The sequence below is a fragment of the Fusarium phalaenopsidis genome, assembly GCF_050370095.1.
Source record: "Fusarium phalaenopsidis strain FUZ10S chromosome Unknown contig_32278, whole genome shotgun sequence".
In the NCBI taxonomy this organism is placed as follows: Eukaryota; Fungi; Ascomycota; class Sordariomycetes; order Hypocreales; family Nectriaceae; genus Fusarium; species Fusarium phalaenopsidis.
Window position 1 is genome coordinate 1,284,205 of NW_028145417.1, and position 24,666 is coordinate 1,308,870.

The 24,666-nt window shown below is 52.7% G+C and overlaps 8 protein-coding genes and 2 non-coding genes across 10 annotated transcripts; 5 read left to right on the plus strand and 5 right to left on the minus strand.

Moving 5' to 3' along the window:
* Positions 1 to 1,990: 1,990 nt before the first annotated feature.
* On the plus strand, positions 1,991 to 3,619 carry LRP88_01000 (Alpha/Beta hydrolase protein; the record flags this gene model as incomplete). The annotated part of the gene is made up of 4 exons (XM_083237701.1): positions 1,991 to 2,204; positions 2,256 to 3,257; positions 3,313 to 3,501; positions 3,555 to 3,619. 4 exons carry the CDS (start codon positions 1,991 to 1,993, stop codon positions 3,617 to 3,619), a joined length of 1,470 nt encoding a protein of 489 aa, XP_083106206.1.
* A 304-nt stretch (positions 3,620 to 3,923) lies between these two features.
* Positions 3,924 to 4,997, minus strand: LRP88_01001 (N-acetylglucosaminylphosphatidylinositol deacetylase; the record flags this gene model as incomplete). Its single annotated transcript, XM_083237702.1, has 3 exons — positions 3,924 to 4,464; positions 4,563 to 4,647; positions 4,775 to 4,997. 3 exons carry the CDS (start codon positions 4,995 to 4,997, stop codon positions 3,924 to 3,926), a joined length of 849 nt encoding a protein of 282 aa, XP_083106207.1.
* A 700-nt stretch (positions 4,998 to 5,697) lies between these two features.
* On the plus strand, positions 5,698 to 6,411 carry LRP88_01002 (uncharacterized protein; the record flags this gene model as incomplete). The annotated part of the gene is made up of 2 exons (XM_083237703.1): positions 5,698 to 6,022; positions 6,110 to 6,411. The coding sequence occupies 2 exons, from the start codon at positions 5,698 to 5,700 to the stop codon at positions 6,409 to 6,411; spliced, it is 627 nt and encodes a 208-aa protein (XP_083106208.1).
* A 212-nt stretch (positions 6,412 to 6,623) lies between these two features.
* Positions 6,624 to 7,213, minus strand: LRP88_01003 (uncharacterized protein; the record flags this gene model as incomplete). Its single annotated transcript, XM_083237704.1, has 2 exons — positions 6,624 to 6,740; positions 6,794 to 7,213. The coding sequence occupies 2 exons, from the start codon at positions 7,211 to 7,213 to the stop codon at positions 6,624 to 6,626; spliced, it is 537 nt and encodes a 178-aa protein (XP_083106209.1).
* A 642-nt stretch (positions 7,214 to 7,855) lies between these two features.
* On the minus strand, positions 7,856 to 10,720 carry LRP88_01004 (alkali metal cation/H+ antiporter Nha1 C terminus-domain-containing protein; the record flags this gene model as incomplete). The annotated part of the gene is made up of 2 exons (XM_083237705.1): positions 7,856 to 8,563; positions 8,615 to 10,720. 2 exons carry the CDS (start codon positions 10,718 to 10,720, stop codon positions 7,856 to 7,858), a joined length of 2,814 nt encoding a protein of 937 aa, XP_083106210.1.
* A 2,925-nt stretch (positions 10,721 to 13,645) lies between these two features.
* LRP88_01005 (uncharacterized protein) lies at positions 13,646 to 14,425 on the minus strand (the record flags this gene model as incomplete). The annotated part of the gene is made up of 1 exon (XM_083237706.1): positions 13,646 to 14,425. One exon carries the CDS (start codon positions 14,423 to 14,425, stop codon positions 13,646 to 13,648), a length of 780 nt encoding a protein of 259 aa, XP_083106211.1.
* A 3,074-nt stretch (positions 14,426 to 17,499) lies between these two features.
* On the plus strand, positions 17,500 to 21,759 carry LRP88_01006 (DUF3433 domain-containing protein; the record flags this gene model as incomplete). The annotated part of the gene is made up of 4 exons (XM_083237707.1): positions 17,500 to 17,530; positions 17,592 to 18,086; positions 18,139 to 18,314; positions 18,373 to 21,759. 4 exons carry the CDS (start codon positions 17,500 to 17,502, stop codon positions 21,757 to 21,759), a joined length of 4,089 nt encoding a protein of 1,362 aa, XP_083106212.1.
* Positions 21,760 to 22,133: 374 nt separating this feature from the next.
* Positions 22,134 to 22,205, plus strand: LRP88_01007. Its single transcript has one exon. It is a non-coding gene; the product is annotated as a tRNA-Cys (tRNA).
* Positions 22,206 to 22,334: 129 nt separating this feature from the next.
* Positions 22,335 to 22,406, plus strand: LRP88_01008. Its single transcript has one exon. It is a non-coding gene; the product is annotated as a tRNA-Cys (tRNA).
* A 650-nt stretch (positions 22,407 to 23,056) lies between these two features.
* LRP88_01009 (uncharacterized protein) lies at positions 23,057 to 24,197 on the minus strand (the record flags this gene model as incomplete). Its single annotated transcript, XM_083237708.1, has 4 exons — positions 23,057 to 23,122; positions 23,206 to 23,851; positions 23,937 to 24,093; positions 24,146 to 24,197. 4 exons carry the CDS (start codon positions 24,195 to 24,197, stop codon positions 23,057 to 23,059), a joined length of 921 nt encoding a protein of 306 aa, XP_083106213.1.
* Between the last annotated feature and the right edge of the window lie 469 nt (positions 24,198 to 24,666).

Genomic DNA, 24,666 nt, shown 5'->3' on the forward strand with positions numbered 1-24,666 from the left:
GCAACTGTTGTCAGTGGTTCTGCTGAATGTTGAAGCGCTCCCGTTGTCCAGAACCTCCGAGTCGGTCGGAGATTCTGATACTTTTTTCCTTTCAGATGAGGACATTGTCGCGCAAGGGTTGCGTAGATGTGGGCCGTTGAGGTAGATGGCGAAGGTTTCCAAGGCGGAGATATATGGGGGTTGATGATGGTCACGAGGTTGAGTGACAGTGATGAGGTTGCATGAAAAAGCGTGAACATATGTCGTCGACCGAGCTGTATCACGTCTGATACCGAGGCCACGAGATTGTTCACAAAGAACAGGCCATGTTTGTGAATAGCCTCCTGAGGAACAAAAGGCAACGTCGCCCTCTGATCTTTATCGTACCACCCTCAAAGCTGGCATGTTCCGGTCCTTGTCCTGAACAGTCTTGAAACCGCCCTCTCCACGATCACGTTTCCTTTGTTTGTCTGAAAAGTCTGTCATCTCGACTGTGATGATTGTGCGTCGTTTCGGCATCTTGAGGGGACGTATGTACGCAAGATCACCGGAGAACATGTCGAGTACGTAGACCGTGGTCGGAAGACACTCGAATTAGGTGATGAGCTTCATGAGAGTGATATGAAAAAGGAGAGGGGAACTGGCTTCGATGGTCGAAGGAAACGGGGAATGTGGCTGGAGAGTCTATTGTCGACTGTTTTTGGAAGCCGAGTTTTGACGGGTGTGAACAGACCTACTGATGCTGCTGAGTGATCAAGATGTAACAAAGACTGAAAAGATTGCATGTTGAAAATGCCAATTAGAAGCGCATTGATACCATATCTCACAACATTGGTGGCTTGTAAGGAGTCACGCTTGCTGTAATGGTGAGGTTGTGCTCGGCCATACCTAGATGATGCAGTCCACGATACACAACTAGTCTCCTTTTCCAATGGATGTTTCTCTGTAGATTCACTGTCCAAGAATATGCTATGAAGGGCATTGCGCTGATACTCTTGAACACTCCTGGGTCTCTTGTTCAACATGAGACCCTCCCGGCTGTCGCGTCTAATTGGAACCAAAGGATCACGGCAACGTCTTGTACTCCATATCACAAATGAGGTTGCACAGAATACAGTCGCCCTTGTTAATTCGCCGATGTGATCAATAAACCTGACCCAAACTCGGCGGATATTTCCAGGTTACACCGTGCAGTCTGTGGTCGTGTCACCCGTCCCATGACTCTGCAGGTTGATATTAACTGCTGCGTATCATTGTCCATACAAAGCGTGGGCCCTCTCAAGGGTGCTTCCAGTGGTGAAGATCTTGCTCCCGAGCTGGCAACCCCCCTGTCGATCATGGACCCAGTCGGGAACCGTCTGTTCCCTTTTTAGGTGCGAGGATTGTGGCAGGGATGATGATCCTTGATCATGTGAGTGAGGACGAAGACCAACAATGCGCGTGTCTCGAGTTGCATTCGCTTTCCGAGCTGAGATGAGGAGGTCCAATGCGAAGGGGTGGCATTCTCTGTGCAGAAATGCCTCCTGATTGTACTGGAACCACAGCTAATAATACATATTGAACAGCTAGTTGTTTCTGCATGTCTTGAGGAGCCACCTGAAGCAACGGCATCTATTCTATATTGAATAGCGGGAATCCAATCCCGTCCGAGCGCGTTCAGCTCTCTACTGCCGGTTTGTCGGAGAAAAGAGCTACTGCATGGAAACTGACGTGACAGCCACAGGGGTGGGCTCTCCATCTGGGGTGTGCGTTGGAAGGATTAATGGCATTGAAACAGCGTCGCCTGAGACCATGACGGTGAGTAACCGGGATCTCGTTTCTTTGGTCCCACATGAGGATTGTCCCCGTCTCCATAACGGGACGCGTTATGATAGCCGTGGAGGAGAAGAATGCCTTATAAATAGAAGAATCGCCTTGTTGGTTGGGCCGTGACGGCTGGGGAGTCGAGGAATGTTTCGTCAACTTGTTTCTTCTCTGTTCTGAGTCCTGGACCAGACAAGACAAAGTCGCGATGCGGTTCTTGACGGTTCTCCTGGGCTTCGTTGCCTCTGTGAACGCCCTCTCGGGCATCACTCCCGATAGCTTCCAGTTCAGGACGAAGCAACCGCCCACACTCAAGGTCTTTAACCATGCCGCCACAGACTCGAAGCTCGAATATGTTTCCAACTCGGGAATCTGCGAGACGACGCCTGGTGTTGACCAACACTCGGGATACCTCTCGGTCGGTGGGTGATAACGTAGTGGCCTTTGACTTGTCCATACTGACGATGGCCAAGGCAAGAATCATAGCATGTGGTTCTGGTTCTTCGAGGCTCGCAACGACCCCGGCAACGCGCCCCTGGTTCTCTGGCTCAACGGCGGCCCCGGATGTTCCTCCATGGTCGGCCTCTTCCAGGAACACGGCCCCTGCCACTTTGTCGACAACCAGACAGAGCCCTCGCTGAACCCTCACTCATGGAACGAGTACGCCAACATGCTATACATCGACCAGCCTATCGGTACTGGCTTCAGCGTTGGAGATCTAGACGTCAACTCGACCATCACCGCGGCCCCTTATATCTGGAAGTTCATGCAGGTCTTCCTGGACAGGTTCCCCAAGTACCAGTCCCGCGAGTTTGGCTTGTTTTCTCAATCATACGGCGGCCACTACGGACCCGAGTTTGCGGATTACTTTCTCAAGCAAAACGACGCTATTGACGCCGGCACGGTCGAGGGCCACAAGCTCGACATGGTGGCGCTGGGCATCAACAACGGCTGGATCGACCCCAAGATGCAGTTCAAGTCGTACGCCACATACGCCCACAGGAACAAGTACAAGCAGATTCTCAACGACGAGCTCATCGGGCGGTTCCTGGATGCTTACGACGACTATTGCCTTCCGGCGTACAAGAACTGCACCAAGGCTGAGGGGCAGGATGAGGGGTGCGCGAGGGCGGATTATGTCTGCAACGAGCAGATGTACGTCAACCTCAACATCGCAAGCAGGGTTGACTTTAATGTCTATGATGTTCGTATTGGGAGGGATGATGTTGATCCACCCGAGACGTTTGTCGACTACATCACGAGGGCAGACGTCATGGAGGCCATTGGCGCGAGGACGCGGTTTGCAGAGTGCAGTGACGAAGTATACGCAAACATGGAGACTACAGGAGACGGTGAGTGGTTCCCTGGTGATGTTTTGTGTGATACTGACGGTATAGGTGCACGCTCGTTTCTCGGGCCGCTAGCAGACGTTGTGAAGCGTGGTATCAACACTCTTATCTGGGCTGGAGACACAGGTAGGTTACAACGTGTGCTTCATCTTGTGAATGTGACTAACATGATACTGTACAGATTGGATCTGCAACTGGGAGGGTAACCTCTGGGCAGCCGACGCACTCGAGTGGCCAGGTCAGGCCAAGTTTGCAGCGACAGCGCTGCGCAACTACACCGTCAACGGCAAGGTTCACGGGAGATACAAGGTCGTTGATAACCTGGCTTTCCTAAAAGTGTTTGAAGCTGGCCACTCGGTGCCTTATTATCGTGAGTTCATGTCCTTGGATCTGATGAAATGTGGTGGACTAACTTGAGTCCAGAACCCGAGACTGCGCTGCAGGTGTTTAAGCAGGTGATGCAGAAGGGAGCGTTGAAGTCGACTTAGCGAGTTATCCCTTATTGTAATGACATGGCATGGATCAACAGGGTATCCATATGAATAATGTAATCTGGGGGAGCATTCGCCAGTTTTGAAAGCATGTAATCTATATGTATAATTGACGCCGTCATGAAGCATCTAAACGATAATGACATGGGCAAGTCCAGAACACATCCAACCTGTATCATAACCAGCATTCCGTCGTTGAGGTTCCCTACCTCGGTTCATACAGGTATAGAGTACAGGTACGTCAAATATCCATAGTGCGCCCTCAACGCTCCGGGCTATGCAACACCATTGTTCGGTTCCTTTACTTCGGCGCCTTGAACTTCTCCAGGCGCAGATCGTTGATAACCATGTATCGACTGAGAGTGATCCAGCCGTAGCGGAACCACACCATCTGGCTCTTGTGCGCCTCTGTCATGGCGCGCCAGGCCGTACCAAACGCATGACCACCGACAAGCTGGTTCATGAAGACAAGAGACTCAGGGTGCGCCTTGTCCTCACCCTTGGCGCTCTTCCAAGACAGAAGCGTCGCAAAGACATCCAGGAAGGACGAGTACTTGCGCGCAATGCCCACCGTGGTGAGCGTGTACAGGTCGACGGGGCTCGGGAACGCCGACTCGCTGGTCAGCGCCTGGACGAAGGATCGCGCGCCGAGGTACAGCGAGATGTGATTGGGGTGCGACGAAACGCCGTAGCTGTCAAAGGTGATGAGCACGTCAATGTTGGCCGTGGGCTGGACGTTGTTGGCGCGCTGGTGGCCGAACTGAGGCGCAAATGCGCTGCCGAGGAGACCGGCGATCATGTTCTTGTCCCACATCCTGGTCATTGAGTCGGGAAAGTCGGTCCTGTAGAAGGTGGCACACTGCGTCAGCTTGGGTGAAGCTTGTTTGCCCTCTCTAATCCCTCTGAGGAGACACTGGAGGGTGTACGGGTCTGGACGTACGGGTTGTCCACCACAAACACATCATCCTCGTCGCTCAAGCCCAGCGTCATGCCGCTCTTGACCAGTTCCTTCTTGCGAACATCTCCTAGTCCATCTGCGTTCCCTATACAGCGCGGGAAAAGAAAAAAACCATCAGCCAAAAAAACGTTGCTCTTCTTTCTACCCGCTGCTTGTAATCGGGGTGACTAGGCGTCTCTGTCGGCGGCTCATACCAGTGCTCAAACATAGAATCTTCACGTGGTTGCCCATTTCGGGTCTCGTGAGGGCCAGGACCGTAGGAGAAAAGAACATGGCCTCGTCGTCCGGGTGCGCAATCAAGAGGCAGATGCGCTTGTTCTTGAGGACCGGCCAGTTCGTTTGTGCGACGTTGGCCAGGTACATGTACAAGCCGGGGAGGATAACCGCCAGCGCGGCGAGGATAAGGAGAAAGTCCATGGTCGCGGGCGTATGCGATTCTGTACAATCGGGTTCTACTCGGTCGTGCGCAGTCTTGGAGAGGCTTCGTCGTTTCGTCTGATCGGTCGCGATAGAAATCTGGAGGCTTGGTGGCTGGTGTCGCGGGGGGTTGTAAGCAACAGATCTGTCGCTACCTTGCTAGGATCAAGAGATTGAGAGGAAAGAATAAAAGCAAGCCACTGTTGAAAGCGTGCCCTTATCCAATCCCCTAACAACAAGCAACAAGCAAGGTGAACGTGTCAAGAGACAAGATAAAGATTGAATCGGAGGTGAAGACGCCGTGGAGGGGAAACTGGCACGAGGGCTGTCGCAAATGCCACATTTTTGCTCGACCCCTGGAATGCCATTAGCAGCTGACCACCTGCTAACGGCTAGCGGGCTGCTTAAACCCTGAGTGGTCGACAAGCCCTGTGGCTCAGCGCATGACCCCCTGGAAAGGCGCCGGCGTCAGAACGGGAGTGGGAATGGATGGGAGACCCTGATGTCATGGCCGGGCTAGGTAGAGACACAGGGGTCCAGGGATAAATGCGCTAAACCCACAAGGGAAATCAATTGACTTGTCCAGATGCACTTGTCAAGAGCTAGCATCTCCAACATCTTCTAGGACTTTGAAAGCTTCACTTCAACACAGCAACAATCCTTCTTCGTCTTCCGCCCACCCCTCGCATCTGCCCAAATCATGGCTCGTCAACGCAAGGAAAAGAAGGAAAAGTCCGCCAAGGACATCAAATATGCGCATCCCGACCGCTCCGCTCCCAGCGAACAAACCCTCCTCAACTTTGCAAAACAGCGTGACCTGTTCGCCGAAGCCGATCGTCGACAGCGCCAGGTGGACAATAACGAGCCTGTCCTGCCTCCCAGAGCTGAGCGAATTCTCGAGACCCTTCTATGGACCGTGTCGATGGCTATGCTGCACTTCACATTTGATGTGCTCGTGCAGCGGCAGTATGGTATTGAAGTTCTGTGGATTCAAATCGTCCAGCGGACGCTTGTCGCATGGCTCGGTAGGTCAACCATGATCAGGCTGTTCTCTTTGAACTGGCCTGCCGTGATGTTTGCGTTCTATTTGCTAACATACCTTTCTTTCACAGTGTTCATCGGCCTCTTCTACGTGTTACACCCCCATTACTCGGCCCCGACTTTCGTCCCCTTCGTCCCGAGAGATTGGCAAGAGCCTCTTCGCCAACTCATCTTCTTCACCGTGAGCATTTCCGCCGGCTGCTACATCATCTATATTACCAATGAGTACGGGTACCTTGCTGTCCTGAAGCAGGCTCCGCCCGTAGGCTGCCTGTGGCTTTGGGCTGTTATCGAACTGGACCTCCTCTGGGCTTTTACCAGCCTGCTCATTGCAGTTGGATACGGATGGACGCACGGATACGGCTTCAAATAAGTTAAGGATTTTATTCTTTGGTCAATTTCCTTGCTGGAACCGCCTCTCGGGGCTCGCCTATCGTGGTTGAAACGTCATCCTCAAATAAATCCATCGATTCGCTTCTTTTGACTCCAAGGCTTGTCAAGGTCCCGACCCGCGAAAGACTTTGATCCTGGTGCGTCAATCGGCTCACGAGCTCCTCTAACCGGTGAATCCGATCCCTCTGGCTCTCAACTAGAGCCTCTAGCTTGCGTGAGCTCTCGTCCATCTTCATCTCGCGCCATTTCGTCCTCGACTCCAGGTCCCGCAGCCGTGACGAGATCATACTCGTCTGCATAAACTGGACTCTGGTTGTCAATCCCTCTCGCTGTCTCACTAGCTCCAACGCCTTCGTCCGCACCGGTAACCAGGCCATGGCAACCGTCGTCCGGCCACCGCGCCAACTCCGCGGCACCAATGTCCACCTCTGGCCTTCATCACCAATGCTTGCTTTGGCCTCTGTCTCAGCCACCAGATCAAGCAGGCGCTGCTCTAGATTTAACAGATCTTCCATAACGAAGGTGTACATCTGATGCTCAGGCTGGTAGGCATGAAAGCCCTCATGCTGGGCGTTGATGGCAGTCACGAGATCTGCTAGCCACGCAGATTCGGTCTTGTACCATGACAAAGAGGTCTTGACACGGAAGTACTCTTCGTCACTGTTGCGCAGGTATGTGAGCCGGGCGTAGATGGCGGCGATGATTGCGACCACAAAGGTGAGGATGCCCGCGATGTTGGCGCTGATGGATAGCGGCGAGTCTTGCTGTCCGTTGGCATCCATTGAGAGTGAAGGGATGGCAACTGAATGCACAACTTGAAGACTTCTCAATGTCACTGTTGGATCTGGATTGCCATTGTAAAAGGGGTTGTAGAGAGTATAGTGAATGAAAGACTTGCGCAACGCCCAGCCACGCTGATAGCTGACGCCACAATAACCTCGTATATAAAAACGAAACACACGTGATGTCACACGTGATCCATCTCGCTCTGACCTGTTTCACCTATTCTCGGTATTAAATTGAAGATGAGCTCTTTCTAGATTCAATCAAGGCACCTAGAATAAGGTCTGCTCCTTGAGTGACGTTGAGAGTTTTCATCCCGACTTCTATTACATGGTTAAACTCGTGGACGAAAATGTGGGTCTTTTAACCTGCCTAATCAGGAAGCCGACTGAAGTCACAGCGGCCCCGGATCGGTGGTCATGTCCTCCGATGCCGTCCGCCGTCCGGTCTCCCGGGTTCCGGCGCCTTTTTGTTCGTCACAATCATTATGTTCTCGGCCAATGCTAGCTTGATTTTAGATGCTATGTGATATCTCATGCCATGCCATTATGTTTCCACCGCAATCTGTCGTATCGTACTGGATATCTCCTTCTCGTCTCTATATGTACCATGCAATTAACTCAGCTCTATAACGAAATTCTCTACTTTGCGCTCTTTCCGGGCCGTGTAGATGCCGCAAATGTGATGCCCCTGCGTTCCGGAGGGACCCGCTCACCACCTTCATCATCACTGTCCTCACCGTGACCCACGCCCAGAGCGGCCTCTCGCCGCCGTCGCTCGGCAGGGGTCTCTCCTGCTTCCTCGTCTTCCTGAGTCGCAAGGACAGCCAGGCGGCGCTTTCGCTCAACAGCTGTCTCGCCCTGTGCTTCCGAGGGCTTGTTTGTGCTGAGTCGACGTCCACGGCGAGTAGGCGAGCTAGACTCTCCAGCGGCAGGCCGTTCGCCCCTTACGGGAGAAACCTCTGCGGCTTTGCTAGAGTCTGGGACCTCCTGTGTGGCAATCCTCTTGACAGTTTGCGAGGCGGTCGACTGATCCACAACTTCCTTCCTCGTTCGAGAATCCAGTTTTTGCATTTCGCGAATAAAGTCTTCCTTGGTCATACGCTGGCCCACGCCGCCGATGGTGAAGCGAATGTGTTTATCGTCAGCAGCCTGAGTTTCCGCAACAGACTTCTTTCGAGACTGCTCGCCGCTCGCAACACCGAATCTACCTCCAAAGGTAGCCCAGCCGGGCTTGGCAGCCGCCTTTTCTTCAGAAGATCCGCTAGCACCGGCTTCGGCTTGCTCGCCCTTGCCAGAGGGCAGTTCGTAGGTCTTGACGACCTCACCGTCCTCGTCTTCGACAATAATCTGCGGCTCGTTAGTCTAATGCGCCATTATAGCAATAGGAGTGGTACATACCGTGTTACCAAACTGATAAGCTCGAGCAGGTTCATGCTTTCGCTCCTTGCCCTTGTCCTTGCGCTTCTCCATTTCGACGTTGTAGACCTCGCCCATCTTCTTCTTGAAGCCAGAAATCGTCCACAGCTTATCAGCGTCGGCCTTTGCAACAGTAATGGGTGTTGGAAGCCCTTCGTTCTTGTGCTCTTCGGGAGCAGGCTGAACATCGATGACTTCACCATCGCGGCTCTCAAACACTAGATTATCGCCTTCGTCGTAGATGTTGACAGGTCTTGGTGGAGTCTTCTGGCCGCTGCTTCCAGAGGGGCTAGCCTCTGCTTGCTCAATTCTCTCGGGCTCCTTTTCCTTGGCACTATCCTTGGAACTATCCTCAGCAGCCAGAGTGGACTCGGTGTTCTCGCGTGAAGGTGACTCTTCACGCTCAGCAGGTTCGGCAGGAGACATGAGGGATGTGGATTGACGCTGAGGGAAGATGGCGGACTGAGTGATGGGGCCACCTGGGCCAATACCGTCGTCCCAGGTCTTGTGCTTCCGCTTCCGCGAAACAACCGAAGAAGATCTGCTTCCGTTGCCTTGATCTCGCTGCTTGCGCAAGAGGTGGCTGTACGGTCCAGCAGGAGGCGCCAGAGTGCCAGGGGGATACTGGGGGTTCTTTTCCTCGTCGAATGAAGCCTCAGACATGGACCTCGCCTGAGACTTGGATTGGGATGTGATTCGAGGCAGTCTGTTCATCCAGGATGGGCCGTCTTCAGGGGCTGCTGTGTAAGACATTGTCAGACTCAGGGTGTTGATGCGCTTTCCAAGAGTAAAGACGGCAATGGAAGATCCGTGAACCAGAATCGAGGTGACGACCAGGAAAGTGACAATAGGCCACACCAGATAGATGAGATGATAATGAGGAGAGTTCTCGGGCGGCAGTTCAGACAGGGGTACTGGCTCTTCGTGCTCAAGCTCGGCTCGGGCCAGAATGGCAACAAAGATGGCACCGACACCGATAGGACCGAAATGTCCTGCGAAAAGAGCCTCTCGCCAGGTTTTGACGTCCGGTATAAATGGTTTCAGAGCCAACATAATTGGAATTCGGCGGAAGAAGATGACGAAGATGGCAATGACGACCAGACGCCAAGCCTTGACGCCAAAAACGCCGTTGTTGAACTCCTCCCAGGGAATGATAGTGCCGAGGTAGACGAAGTAAGTCAAGTTGAGCAAGAGATCGATAACGTTGGAAACGTGCGACTCTTCGGTCTTTTCGCCAAACCAACCGTCGTTGGAGAAACCGACACCGGCCGCGAAGCCTACCAGCAAGTCATCCATGCCCAAGATACTACCAGAGCCGGCGCAGAAGAGCGCAACGACAAAGTAGAAGACGAGGAAGCTTTCTCGGTCAATCAAATCATGCTCTTCAGCGTATTTGATACCGTGGCGGGCAATATAGCCAACAACGAAACCGTAGATGGCGCCAAAGATACACTCGTACAAGATGACATAGACGACGAAGTGAAAGCTCACGTCTTGGGCATCCCGCTTGAACTGGATGAGGTAAAGGGACAGATAGATAAAGGGGAAGGCCATGCCATCGTTGCAGCCGGACTCGGCGGACAGCAAGTCTCTAAGATGCTTGGGAACACGCTTTGCGAACTTGCCCTTACCAACAACTGAAGAGGCCAGGACAGGATCAGTAGCAGTAACGCAGGCAGCGACAACAAGACCGTCAAGCCAGTCAAGCTCTGGGATCATCCACCAGATTACCAAGCTAACAATAAGCCAGCCAAAGGTCATGACGGGGATAAGTAGCAGAACGACGGATCGCCAATGGCGCTCCATGTAGAATTTGGGCAATTCGACACCGACGGCGAAACATTGGACGACCAGGACGATTCGGGAGAATTCAACGGTGACGATGTCAACGCTTCCCCATTCCTTGGGGTTGATGAGGTTGGCGGCATGAGGACCAAAGATGACACCGCAGAGGGTGGCAACTGTAGCTTCACCAATGTACATGCGCTCCTTGATAACGGAGGAGCAGAGCATGAACAAACTGGTGAAGCCGCCGAGGATGATGTACACCAAATGAGGTTTGGTGATATCGAGGTGACTCCACGCCATTGTGAAAGACGGTGAGCAACAGCTCCAGTCGTAGGCGGGAGGTTGTTTATGTGTGTGGCCTTTTCGGCGCAACAATCGGTTGGTCTCGCGATCTCGGAGGGACGGCGGCGACGTTATCGGGATGGGGAGATTTCGCGGGAATCGGCAGCGCCGAGGTCAATTGCAGTCGCGACTCGTCTCAAAGAGAAGCGAGGCATTCACGACCGATCAAGTAGAGAACGACGGAAAAGAAGGAGCGTCGGGGGGTGAGAGCGCGATGTAGGAGGGAAGAAATCTCTGGAAAGGATTCCTGGGGTTGAAGTTGATGGGAAGCAGCCCAAGCAGGCGCACCGGCAGGCGGGCGCAAAAATCGCACAGGCCTGGACCGGTGTCGTCACAGGGCAGGAGCGCCTGTTAAACCGGGATAGGACGCCACGGGGCGCCACAACGGTCTTGGCAGTGGTAAGGATTGAGCTTGAGGCGACAAGGGAGGTGGAAATTCTAGACTCTTAACCAGCAACAGCAAGCGAGCCAGCAGAGAGAAGACAAGTAGAGTGATGACGAAAGAAGAGGCAAAAGACGCAGAGACTGGCGGCATAAGGTTGATTTAACCTCATGGACGCGAGATTTGGTCTCTCCGGAGGGGGCGTCTCTTAGCGCACCTCGAGGCTCGTGCCATGGCATCTTGAACCAATTTTTCACCCACACAGCCCGTCTCCCACGCAACCTCGACCAGCCAGACAAGGAATTGAGCAGCAAGGGGCCCCGGTCGTCGACTGCCGCCAAGATGGTGCCAAGTGGGGGCATCGCGGGGCCCACGGATACGCCGCTGCTTTTAACCAGAGATGCCGTCGCGTCCACGAGCACCAAGCCGGACGAGACGGCAGAGGACCAAGAGGTGTATCAGAGAGGTCGGTTTTTGCTCGGAAGCTCTGGGAAGCTGTAGACGTAATCATTGACCTTTAGCTCTCTTACCAAGCAGAAATCCTTACCAACCAAGATCTGACACCCTCAGATCTAGAATCAACCACATGGTCTTACGGGAACGGGGCTGGATCCATCTGTCTCGATCAACTCTGATCGGAGTGCTAGCCCTTGTCTTATTCGTCATCCTCTGCATGCGTCTCCCTTGTTGGAGCCCCAGCGTTCTACCAATGCTCCTCTTGTTGAGTCAGTCTCATTCACACATGGTCAGCGCCTCAAAATCCTCATTGCCATCCATCCATTCATGATGGCACGCTCTCATCAAATTTCAGCTGGCACTAGACGCCCAACGACGCCTGATAAGGGGTTTGCCATTACCCAGCCAAAAGCAAGTAGACAGGATGAAAACACCAAGGGGCCATGCTGTTGCTACCCGTTCAATGCCCCATGATACGACTCTACAGAAGAAACGGGGGCCGCCTCCCGTCATTAAAGCAGCGCCATGGACCCCGGCAGTTCCGTCAAGGAATCGGTCCTCAGCTCGCATGAGAGGCCGATACGAAGAGATAGTCATCCCACTGGGGAAACAAGAATTGCAAGCGACCTGACCACCAGCATCTGGCCAATGTCTGTGTTGCTTGGCAATATCCGTCACCTCAATGACGCCTCCCTTCGCTTGCCTCGGCTGCAATAACCTCCCCGTTCATCCTCCCTCCCCCATGATGTCCTCAAAAGAGCACAAGATGTTCATCTCTCCGCATCGATTGTCAGAGAGACCCGCAGGATCTTCAACACCAAGGTGCTCTCGCGCAATGCACACTCACGTCAAGGTGCATCTGCGAGTTCCCCCCACGGGCAAGCGGTTCTATCGGTGTCGGCGGCCGTTGAGCCGATCTGACCTCAGCGTCCTGTGTTCCCTTGTGTGCCCCCGTTGATGGCGCTTTTCCGCACATGGCTTTCAGGGTCTCGCAATTCAAGGTTATTTTTTTTCGCCCCAACGGTCACAATTCTAGCCCGTGTTTTAGCCCTGCTCAGCTGCTAGACCGACCCTGCACGGCTATTGCATTGAAACCTCCTGGTCACGTTGATGACATCGCGCTCATAGGCTGTCGAGTTAGCGTTTCAGCTCGTGAGTTGTCTGCCCCTTATCTCGCATCATTGGCGCGATAAAGATAAAGCCTTTCACCGACCAGATTGATCCAGATTGCGGGATAGCGCTGCATCGCTATGTATTTAGAGTTGGGACTATGGGGGACATGCATGACTGTAACCTCGGTTCTTGTGGTTTGCACGCAGCCAACGACACTATCGCCAGTCTGCCAAGACCTCACACCAAGTTGGTGTTCGACCCAATCGACCATTGGCAGATGCCCGACAAAGCCAATTTTCACTGTTCATGTCACGTAGTCCAGATTTATATACAAAAAATGATCTAAATCGATGTCGCATTGGCAGGTCTTGGAGATCTCTTGGACATCTGACAGATCCCCGTCTTTGGTGCAGCCAAGACGCCCAGAACTGCACTCAGCGTTCGCCAGACACTGGGCGCCAAGGGCCAAGATCTTGTCCCGAGCCGCCAAGAAGGAAAATGCACCAGGTGGTGCAAAATTCATTAAGAATGAGATTTCACGATGGTTTCATAATTCGGTTGTTAAATGGTCAGGCCATAGTTCATGATATGGCTTTAGGTGCTGTTGTGAGTATTGGGCTTCAGTGCAAGCAACACAACCAACATCAATAACATATATCTAAGGCTGAGAACATATCACACTTCATTGCGTACGATTGCATACATATAATCGAGTAAAAGGAGAATCATCGTGCAATGTGAAGGAGCTTCAAGCCCCTAAATCTTGTCGCATTGCATGAAAGCTTCCATGTCGGAAGCTCTCTCATTGCTGATAGACTCTATCCTTATTTGTACAACATTCTAAGTAGATTGCCTCCCATAAATGATCAAGACCAAGAAAATAGTGCTTCATTCCTCCAAGGTATCTATCCCGCCAGTTATTCCAAGCAACTTTAGTTGAAAGCCATCATGTAAAAGAGAGTCGACATGGCGAACGACACACACATGTATCCCATACTAGGGACATGGATTGAGCCAGCAGCTGTTGGGGTAGCGCTTGGCTCTTCGGTGCTGGTCTCAGTGGACTGGGTAGGGACCGCCGCTGAGGTTCTCAAGGCGGTGGGTGCCGGTGGAAGAGATATCGTGGGCTCTTCGGTGTCGACGGCGAGGACGCTGCTCTTGGTTGCGAGATCCTCGCCCACAGAAGCTCCCGGGCCAGTCAACTTTTCCTCCTTTGTCGTCTCCTCAGCAGTGCTTGCGTGAGTCTCAATCAAGATGTTCTCCTTGGGTCGAGTAGCCAGAGTCGAAGCAACTGAAGTGGAAGTCGTAGTTGGCGGTGCGGGTGCGGGTGCAGGCGCAGGCGTGGAAGCCGGCTCAGGATTCTCAGCCTGAGGCTCATCTGTATTTCGGCAGAGGACAGCAACAAGCTCGCCCCTCTGGCCACGGTACAAGAGCGACTCCTCGTCAGATGTGACACCACCGCACGTTTGCTGAATAACGGCTTCTGTCTGCTTGACCGAGTCCTTGCATGCAGCAGAGCAGGCCTTTCCACCAGTGAAGTCGCCAGGGGTGCATTGGGCGAGAGGGGTGTCGTAGGCCTGGACACAGTTGACAGGGGCATTGGGGGAAGAGATAGATTCAAAGTCGGACAGGATCAGCGACTTTGCAGCTGCAGAGCCAGCCATGAGAATGAAGGATAGCTGAAGCCATCGTCGTGTGGATTGTCCAGCCATTGTGAAGTTGTGAATGTGAAGTGAAGCGAGTGAAGAAGTCGAAAATGTCTCCAGCAACAAATATGTCGATTAACCAGGCACGGTAGGTTCGATTATATGAACTCAATAACAGGTGAGACTTGATCCAAGCTGCCAGGCGCGGTATCTTTCGATCAATAAACTGGCAACTGGGTTGAAACGCACTATGTTGCAAGACAACCAAGCTCACGGGACGAACACGCCAAGGGTCGAATGTCAGGAACGAAAACCCCGAGGGAATATAAACGTTTATGCGTCGAGGGGTTGCGAGTGAAACCTGTCCTTGGGGGGACTAGATCGTTTTTTTTTATTGGGATGTTCGGAGTTTTTGGCTTGGTGTGGCTGTCTGTGGGTGGTGATATGAGACGGATGCGTACTAGGATCCGCGTCGGTGGCTTTCGGAAAAGTCAAGATACGAAAACGATTTGCTGGTAGGGGAATATTAAACTCTGGGAGAGTGCTCTTTTTGGTCGTTTGGTAGTAGACGATGGAAATTGAGGGTATCGTGGCCGAGTGACGATGCGGTGTGATGCGTGTTGTCGGTCGCGATGATGCAGATGTACACCAATTAATACGAAGAACAGCAGGAATCCAGCGAAACGATCGATGGTGAGATAAAACGAATGCAGAGATGCAGAAGAAAAAGGACTGGAGGAAAAAAAGCGAATGGGTTTGTTGGCTCAAGTAAGTATCAAGGGCAGGGAGCACAGCTTTCCCACAGGCCAAGATGTGTCGCACAGATGAAACGAGTGCTGAAGATGTTTGTTCCCTCTGCAGCTGGGATGGGGCAGAGGAATGTATTAAATGAAGGGGATTGTAACAATCTGCTGTCAAGTGCCAGTTGGGGGTCAATGTGGGTGAAATATGTGAGAGCAAGCAACACAATGGGGGGGATCAGCAGCCGCACCCACAGTAAAAAAAGATACGATGATGATCAGGGATGGAGCATCATCGGGAAAGGAAAACTGCATGAAGCGAGCAGTTCAAAATAGGACATCATATGCACATCACTAGAGGGTCTTTGAGATGAAACGCATCCATTGATGAGCCACGAAGGCGGCGCATCACAATCGACGTGTCGTGGCCGCTCGGGAGTGGGAGCGCCGCGGCGGGCCTCTCTCTGCGTATGTGCGTTTGCCCAAGCCTCAAAGGTTGCTCCGCAAAGTCCCCGTAGCCCAGCCCGCCTCCGTGATCATCAGGGGTTCAGGGATGTTGCTCTTTGGCTCTGACGTCACACCAATTACACATCTCGGATGCTGCTGCTTCAGAGTTGGTGGTGGGTTGTTGGTGTTGGCCGCGCAGCAAGAGTGTAGTGCCGTGTGTTTGTTCTTGAAACGAGCATGATCCGATAAAGCTCGGGACAGCCGGGCATACAGAGCACGGCAGGGCATAGCCTTGTCCTACTGTATCTTTCTTGTCCGTCTAACTTTCCTGCCGGGCGAGGTTCGGCCGCGTAGTGAACTCGAGACGTTTTTTTTTTCATACGTCAGACTGGGTTTCAGACCGTTTGTTTCGGTTTCATTTCTCAAAGCCACACGAGATTTGAAGCGGAGAAGGACGACGTCAGAGCGCTCCAAAAGGTTCAAAAGTGCCCCCTCTCTCTCGGATCCGAGATCCAATAGATTCGAAAGTTTCCTTCTCCATTGTGGACGGGGGAAACAAAACTGGATGATGTGCCTGGAGGACGACACACTTTCGAGGTATGATGCCCCATTGGCGGCCGGACCCTTTCGTCCCAAGAAACCCCTGGCCCTTGTCACTTGTCACTCCACATCAAGATTGCCCATGTTTTTCTAGACCGAAAAGACGTCGGAGGAGGGGAAAAGTGGCGCGGGAAGCTGCCGAGGGCGGGCGCAGACTTTGAAGGATTGAGGCTGATACAGCCAGCAAAACGTAACGACAGCTTCGCATAAATATCAGCGTTTCTAGATCCTCCCGGTGCCAACACCAACGCCTCAATGCAAAACCCTCCAATGTTGTACTCGTTTTGTTTGATGCCTCAATCGTCTCACGAACCATCAGGGAAAAAAAAAAAAAAAGTCCCCTGAAAATCGCTGAGCAGACTCTGCCACGGAATTTTTCCCGCACGAGCAATGATCAGACCCCGACGATCAGCTCTTGCCTAGCCTCGTCCCCGGCATGGCGCTGACACTGCCGTGGATCACGATCGACGGTATCATTTGCCACTCGGACGACCCTTTGGTTTTGTAGCTGCTGATTTGGGTAACCACCAAAACACATCATCCGAGAGTCTCTCCCTTCACCGCATCTCGGCAGCGAATTGATGATGGCGGGCTTTTGTTGTTCCAGGACGATCAGTCACGATGCAATCCTTGCCGCAATTAGTGCCGACTGAAATGTCCTAGCGCAAAAGTTAGTGCAAGGCTGAAACACTAGTAAAATTAGTCCTATTGGCAGATTGGCATGGGTGGCTTGCTCGAAGCACTTTCTATGGACCTCCAGTTTTCGAGAGCGGACTCGAAAACTCGTTCAAGTCTTTGATCGTCCATCACGAGATACCTAGGCAACTATGGATACCACGACATGATGAAATAGTAGTTTAACTAGGTAGCGATATGTCCAACCTCCAGGCAACAAAGGACAATCACTTACGATGATGTGAGAAAAGCATGATGCGAGTGACACCATCTGCGGCGCCAATCCTCCGCCTGCTTCATCTATGAATACCCGCCAATTGAACGTGCCATGCATCGTTTAAATCAAGCGCTGAGTGCTTCCTTCAGGATGCAGGACCGCGTCTGATTGGCTTGTTGGTCGAGTCTCGACGCGGAGACAGGTTCTTCCTGTACCAGCCCCAGTCAGTGCCACATCGAGCACCACCGTGACTGGTCCCTCAGCCTCTCCAAGATGCTGGGGTGTAAGCGCTTGCAGTCGCATGTCCCTCATAAAGATGCCATCCATGGCTTCTCTATTCGCCTTGACTCTCTCAGACGGTTGGCCTACGTGATTGACTGCTGTCGTCGTGGTTGCATGAAATGTCAGGCGCGAGAAAACCTGTCGCCTCAACAGGCGCGCCGCCAGCCATAGCTGGCACCATGCATTCAAATTCAAAGCGGTACCAACAAGGTGTGTTTCATCTGAGGAATGGGACAACCCAATCTGCCAGCTAACAAAAATCTCCCTCCAGCTGCGCAGCAAGACGAGGATGACCTGGGCTACATGCATCCCATGGGTGGTTATTTAGATGGACCCACCTGGACGACATATACTCAGAGCCCAACATCGGGGCATCGAGGCCAACAGCAATACGATCTCCTGGCTCGGTCCAGGAGTGACGACTCTGAATCTCCGCGGCCTGTGTCTCCCCTCCGTCCAAGCGAGGAATACGAACGCTGTGTACCTTCGCAGGAGCCTTCTCCGGTACAGCCTACCGTGGATCCCAAGCACAACACCAGAGTTCAGTACACAGATAGGTCCCCACCCTCTGGAGGTCAATATGGTCTCCGAAAACGCATGTGGACGCCCATGTGGTTGTCTAAGACAGTGCTGTTTATCTTTGCTCTTGTCTTTATCTGCATGACGCTGGCCACCGGCCTTTTGTACCACTTCTCCCAGGAAAACAATGGCATCAGCACCCAAAAAGAAGCTAATCACTATGGGTGGAAGTATGGACCAACTGCCTGTAAGTTCTCTCGAGGATTTCGTCACATGCTTTCATGTCTAACTCGGCACAGTGCTTGTCATCGTCGGAGCATTGTGGAAGCAGGTCGATCACCATAACAAGATGCTGGTTCCTTGGAAAGAGTTGCAACAAGGCCCATCTCCTGCTGACAAGTCCCTATTACTCGACTATGTTTCGCCCATTGTGCCCAGTGCTCTTTGGCAAGCCATCAAGAACCGACACTGGGCTGTTGCCCTCTCCATCACAGGTCACTTGCTGATACTCGGCACGGTATGTTCTCCCCTAGTCCGCCCAGGCCATCTCTAACACACCCCAGACCGTCTTCTCCACCGGTTTGCTGATCCTCGAGACAACCGAGGTGACCAAGACCAGTCAAGACTTTGGGGTCAAGAGTGAGTTTCGGGTCAAAGACCCAAAAGATGTCGACATTGCTTTCAAGGTCGGCCCAGCTGCCGCCCAATTGTACTACGGCATTCACTTCCAGGGTCTGCAGTACCCTGCCGGAACCTCCGAGAATCTCATCCTACCCGAGCTCCAGCTCCCAAACGGCGTGTCCGACGATCTCAATTATACTCTGACAACCGAGGGCATTCGCGTAGGCCTTGATTGTGAGATCCTGCCCATCACCAATGGAACCCAGGCCAGAATGCCCTGGAAGAGTATCCTGGGGTCATTCATTGTGACCAATATATCGACTTCCGATTGCAAGATTAATGGCGTCACGATCGGCGTTGGCCCTGATCACAACTACTACCATCGAAAGAATACGACGCAAAACTACCAGGGACTCTTTGGGGTGTACCCTTGCAATATCGATTGGAACTTTGCTACCCAATATCTCCAAGCGAATGACAGCGACAAACGCGACATGATTCAGGATATCTATGCGGACCAGCGGATAGTTCTGTCTGTGGCCGACTTGAGGATAGCGCCACACAACGTATCGAAGGCCAACCCAGACTATTTCTACGCTCATGAAGTCAAGGTGGCACTCTGCAAGCCGAGGTACAATCTCCAATTCTTCGACGTGCAGGCCGCGAGTCTCGTCAATAATTCTGCTCGGGCAGTCTTATCGTCCATCTCAAAATCGGGCCGGAAGCTGGTCTCTGGATTGCCCGTTGGAGCCGTCGCCAGGGGTGTCGAAACCGCCTCCAAGGCCCTTTACCTTGGACCTGGTGGCGAGGACTATGCTCTGTCACAGGTAGTCCCGACTTTCTTCCAGCTTATGAGCATGAAGAATGGAAATTCGTCGGTTGGCGCGTTCCTTGACCCCGATTTGCTGATTGAGACGGGGACAAGCGTGTTCAACGGCATTGCTGCTCAACTGATGCGACAACTCGCTCTTCAGCCGATGGAAAAGCAGGTGGCTGGAAATATCTCGTATGTCGAGAACCGCCTGCATGTCAAAGCACAGTCGACTGGTTTCATGTGCGCCTTCCTAGCACTTCTCACACTGATAGCCGTTGGCACAATCTTTGTCCGACCTCGTGATGTGGCCCCTCATGAGCCTGGCTCCGCTGCTACTACGGCTGCTATTCTTGCGGCGAGTAATTCTCTGCGCCAGACTCTGATGAACATGGGGTCCCTTCGTCAGAGCCAGATCCGCTCACGGTTACAGGGCCTCGGCTTCCGAAGTGTAGTTGTCCCTGGACCGGAACCAGCCTTCGTGGTCGAGCCCGTTGCTCAGAGCAAAGAGCAGGTCTCGTATAAAGCAAGCGCGGAAACATATGCTGTGCCTTGGTGGTGGCCCATTGCAGGTACACGTTGGTTCCTGTGCGTGACCATTGTGTTGCCGCTGCTTCTCATCGCCGCTCTGGAGATCGTTCAACGTCTTTCGGACGCCAACACTGGCTTCGTCGACATTGGTCCCTCAGACTCGATCGTCCTTGCAACATATATCCCAGCCGCGGTGGTACTTGGAGTTGCCAGTATGTATTCTGCCGTCGAGTTCATGGTCGCTGTCTTTGCTCCATTCCACACACTCAGGAAGGGCAGAGCTCCCGCGGAGCGATCCATCAGCCTGAACATGGTTGGCAAGCTATTGCCCCATGCAGCTTTCATGTCCTTCAAGACCCGGCACTTCGCGGTCCTTGTGGCCTTGCTTGCCAATTTTATCGGCAGCTTTCTGACGATTGTCATCTCTGGTCTTTACAGCGCCATCAACGTGCCTCAAGTTCAGGATTTGGCGATCCAGCAACTCGACACGTTCAACTTTGACAACGTGGATCTGTCACTCAGCGACAACCAGGCTGCTGCCATCGACAGTCTGATCGAGTACCTCGATTTGGACTATCCGCAATGGACTCATGAGGGACTTGTGTACAACCATTTCAAACCGCCTCAGGTTAAGATTGCGAATTCGAGCACTGAAGCGCCATTCACCATCAATGTCCCGGCATATCGGCCAAAGCTGAACTGCACACCTCTTGTTGAGAAACGAGAGGTAAAAATGGTCATGGTCGATGCCAAAGGGAACTATACCCAGACCATCCCAGGACAGAACGGGTTCACCGAGGCCATCCAGGGCTACATGCAGGTTGGTTTCAACACCACCTTGGATTATGCGAAATGGTGCGAGACTTCCCCAAACAAGAATTTGACGGGAAATTGGTGGATGGAGTCGTTTCTCATGCCTTATACCTCGAACCCAGTATACATGGGGCAAGCCTCGGTCATGCAATGGGACGGCCAGTCCATCTCGGGCAACGGTGCTATCAATACCAATCCTACCACCGGCGATGGCTACGGTGCCAACGGACTGAGCACTGGGAATAATGGCTGCCCGACCTTTGCGCTCACTCTCGGGACCGTCCAAGTCAAGAGCCTCAAGCAGATCGGGAAGAGTTCCGCCAAATGGAACATCGAGTATGATCTCGAAACTTTGATGTGCTACCAGAACCTGGAGCGGGTGGAAACGAATCTTACCTGGAACCTGCCTGACTTTCAGTTCACCAGCTCAGGCAAGCCCAAGGTCGATGAGTCTACAGCGTCCCTCGCGAGGAACGGTACAGGAAGCTATCGGTACGAATACGCCATTAATGCTTGGCTCGAGGGCCTGAGCGACTCTGTCTACAACCGCACCGTTCCGGGTCCGAACAACACGAGTCCAGCCTATGCCAATATCGACCAGTTCATCTCGGCGCTCGTGCATGGCAAGGCTGGACGGCCTCTCGAGGAATACCTTGGGGAGAAGGGCAGGGATAAGTTGGCTGAAGGAGCCAGCCGCCTGTACGAGGTCTACATGGCCCAGGCCATGTCCTTGAACATGCGCAGCAACTCTACCGACGGCGCTCGACTGCCATCGTACAACGGAACCTTGACAACATCAGGGCACCGGCGACTGAAGCAGAACAAACCCACCAAGATTGCACTCCAGGCCATGCTCGCGACGATGGTCGTCTGCGCCATCGCAACGACGCAGCTGATGGAAGTCCGAGGTGTTTTGCCACATAACCCGTGCTCAATCGCTGGGACAGCAACGCTCCTCGCCGGCGGCGAAATGACTACACCCGAATTCGTCCCCCCTGGATCAGAATGGCGCAATGATGGAGAGCTGGCTCAATCAGGAGTGTTTAGCAGGAGTGTGTATACACTTAAGTGGTGGGACACTACCAATTCACATATGAGGGAGAAGCAGCGGTACGGTGTCGATGTGGACCGTGCTATTGGATGAGAAGTGCCATGGACGAATGTTTCCTTTTGGAGTTTGGTTCGGATATACCCAATTGTTAGCGATATACGAAATGGGAGGATTGAGGGTGGTGTGTAACAACAAGCTGAACAATGCCAACAAAGAATGGCGTGCTCGAATATGACTATTAATCTCTCCCCTGTGAACCTTGTTTTCTCTCTTCCTACATCTACACACACAACTCTTTATCCAGAAAATCCTACAAAGACGGCGATGCTCTCGATCCCTTTCCATTGAATGACGTTGCCACGGCAGAGTTGTCCTCGTCTACCCTGAAGAAGTCCCAAAATCTGCGAATTCTCGACGCATGAACCAGCACGACTTGAGGCGATATACCGAGCCCATTTGCCACAATCGGATCGATAGCTCAGTGGTAGAGCGAGAGATTGCAGATCTCTAGGTCGCGTGTTCGATCCACGCTCGGTCCTTTTCTTTTGCCCGATTCGACGAGGGCCCCGTCTCGCTCACCTCTTTTTTTGCACTTCAACGCCACACCAATAGTCCAGACCCCATGAACCGACTCAAGAGGACACGTCGACATCAACAACTGCTTCTAAGGATCGATAGCTCAGTGGTAGAGCGAGAGATTGCAGATCTCTAGGCCGCGTGTTCGATCCACGCTCGGTCCTGTCTTTTTGACGTTCAGACAGATTTACTTGCTGTGATCTCTTTTTGAGTTGTTGATGCTCTCCATCTTCGAGATTGAGGCTTGAGCCAGGCAGTTTGGCCGTTCTGTGGGTGAAATTGGACCCGGAGCTCGTGTGGGGAGAAGATGGAGCTCCAAGGCTGGCGTTGTCTTGTCTGCAGGCTGACCGCCCTTGAGGCCACGTCTCAGATTCTCGTGATACCTCCACTCTACTCTCGAAGTTTTTGACTTGGCTTAAAGATGTCCTATCTCCTTCTGTTACGGATCAACGGGTTCGGCAATATCCTTCCCTGGGTATGACTACTAAGGTTGGTTCACTTGATCCTAAACTCAAGACTGAAACCTTGATCAGATGACAGCAGTGGGTGCTATAATGAGGAAATAGCATGAACCACTGGTGTGTCTCGTCGGGATCTGTTCATATTGACTCATGGTGTTGTTACTCCGAAACGTTCATTGCGTTAGAGTTCATGCAACTAAATTCAACTATCATCATGGTCACAATCATCGATTATCAGACACTTTCAAGCACGACTCATATGGCACAGTGTAGGTATCAGAACAATATTCTATTCTGTGGGTTCTCAAATCTCAATGGCGCTCGCTTAGTTACTCGTGATCCATCATGACGTCTTACAGGAGGTTGATCAGCTCGTTGGCGATACTGTGGGCGTTGACGCCAAAGTCCTTGGGGATGGTCTGCAGGAATCGTTAGCTTTGCATCCTAGAACAGGCCCACTGAGATGAGCATCTCATAGTGAGTACATAACACTACAACATACCTGAAGATAGAGAATGCCACCCTCGATGACAGTCTCGTTATAAGACCTCTTCAGCTCACTTACGACACGGACGTGAACGGTGCTCTCCTCCACAGCCTCGACGAGACCCTCCTGGAGCATCTCGTCCTGGTCAAACTTCTGGTACTCAAGGTCAGAGACCAGGCCCTGCAGGTACGACAGGTGAGTTCGGCCAAAGATGTCCTCCCAGCCATCCTGGGCGTTGGAGTCAGCCTTGAGCTTGTTGAAGTTGTCCTCAAAGTTGGGCACGATGGCGACGTCCTTGCCAAAGATCTTGTTGAGCTTCTTCTGAACGTCAGGGAGCTCCTTCTCGTAGTCGTTCCTGATGGAGGCGCGGGCGATGTAGCTCATGGGCCTATCGCCGGTGGGACCCTCGTTGAGGGCCTTGATGAGCTTGCCGCTCTCGGCGGCGTAGCTGGTGTTTGTGCCCAGGTTGCCTTGGGTGAAGAGGATGACGAGCTTGCCATCGTCAGTCACCTTGGGGCCGCAGTAGGAGACGGTGTTTTCCTCATCAAAGTCCATGGTGAGGACATGGGCCGAGCAGATGTTGTTGATCTCAGCCTTGGGGCCATCTCCTCCGTTGGAGTCGATAAAGTATCGCATCTGATACTCGACGCCCTCAACATAACTATGGTGGACATGTTAGTGGATAACTGACTCTTAAGAAAGGGGCTGCATGGAGAAGTGATGAGTGGAAGTGAAGAAAGTCTTACCCGTTGATGCAGTCACCAAGAGAAGTGGATGCCCACGAGTCCGCCTCGGCATAAGGGTACAGGGCCTTGGGGTCAATGTCGATGGTCCATGACTCTCCAAGGAGATCCGAGAGCTTCTTCTCCCACTCCTCCTTCTTGTTCTCCCAGCCATCCCGGACTAGAACACTGTTAGCCTGGCACTTTATCAAAGTGAACTCAAGGGGACATACTGTTCTTGCGGACAGCAAGAGGGAGCTTCTCGGCGGGGGGAAGACGAGCCATGTTGTAAGATATTTTGTTAAAGGTCTAGAGAAGATCTGGAAGAATGAGGTTGGAAGGATGATGGGATTCTGGAAAAGTCAGTGACAGCTGCGACATAGAGGCTTTTATGGACCGAAGTGATAGCTTGATGAACCCCTGAGCTCGACGAGCTTCAACAGCTACCCTAGGCAATATGCCAACATCTGCCTAGCCAAGGGACGGGTCGTTCGGCAACTTCTGACTCGGGTCTAGAATGAAAAATCACAAACGCCGGACGACGCCTCTGGTCCTCCTGCATTCGGTGTGACACCATCACAACCTCCACGTGCGGGCAAACATTTGACCTTGGGCTGACAGCTAGCTGAGGCGCAATTTCCACGCCTGCCAAGCCCCAAGAGCCGCTTCCGGAGGCAGCTGCACCGAAGGGCTGTGATCAATCTGCCTTGTGCCTGTCCCAAGGACGCCACAACGCCCAGCTGAAAGTTAGCGG